The sequence below is a fragment of the Eurypyga helias genome, unplaced genomic scaffold, assembly GCF_000690775.1.
Source record: "Eurypyga helias isolate BGI_N326 unplaced genomic scaffold, ASM69077v1 scaffold41008, whole genome shotgun sequence".
In the NCBI taxonomy this organism is placed as follows: domain Eukaryota; kingdom Metazoa; phylum Chordata; class Aves; order Eurypygiformes; family Eurypygidae; genus Eurypyga; species Eurypyga helias.
In genome coordinates, this window is record NW_010268329.1 from 7676 (window position 1) to 8034 (window position 359).

General features: G+C 63.5%; 1 protein-coding gene across 1 annotated transcript in view; it reads left to right on the top strand.

Annotated features, from left to right (window-relative positions):
- CRTAC1 (cartilage acidic protein 1) overlaps positions 1–359 on the top strand; it is an 8562-nt gene that overhangs the window by 4032 nt on the left and 4171 nt on the right. Inside the window, exon 5 of the mRNA XM_010157715.1 lies at positions 234–357. Coding sequence (XP_010156017.1) covers positions 234–357 — 124 coding nt within the window. The remainder of the gene's footprint in view (positions 1–233; positions 358–359) is intronic.

The window sequence follows — 359 nt, forward strand, 5'->3', positions numbered from 1 at the left end:
TTAGGAGCGTTGTCACCATGGCGATGGCAGTGATTAGGGTTGGGACTGACACAAGCTGCTGCCGGGCCCAATTAGCTCCTTGATGAGAGGGATTGAAGGCGGGAGGTGGGCGAGGAGGGGACACGGGTGGTCCTGGGAGCAGCGGGTGGGCAGCACTGAGCGGGAGTGTGGGACACAAACTCCCCTGGGACAGGGTGCCAGCTGTCCCCTCACCCCTGGGGTGCTGTCCCCAGGGGGCCGTGGGGTGGCTGTGGGCCCCATCCTGAGCGACAGTGCGTCTGACATATTCTGCGGTAATGAGAACAGCCCCAATTTCCTCTTCCGCAACTGGGGGGACGGGACATACCGGGATGTGGCGG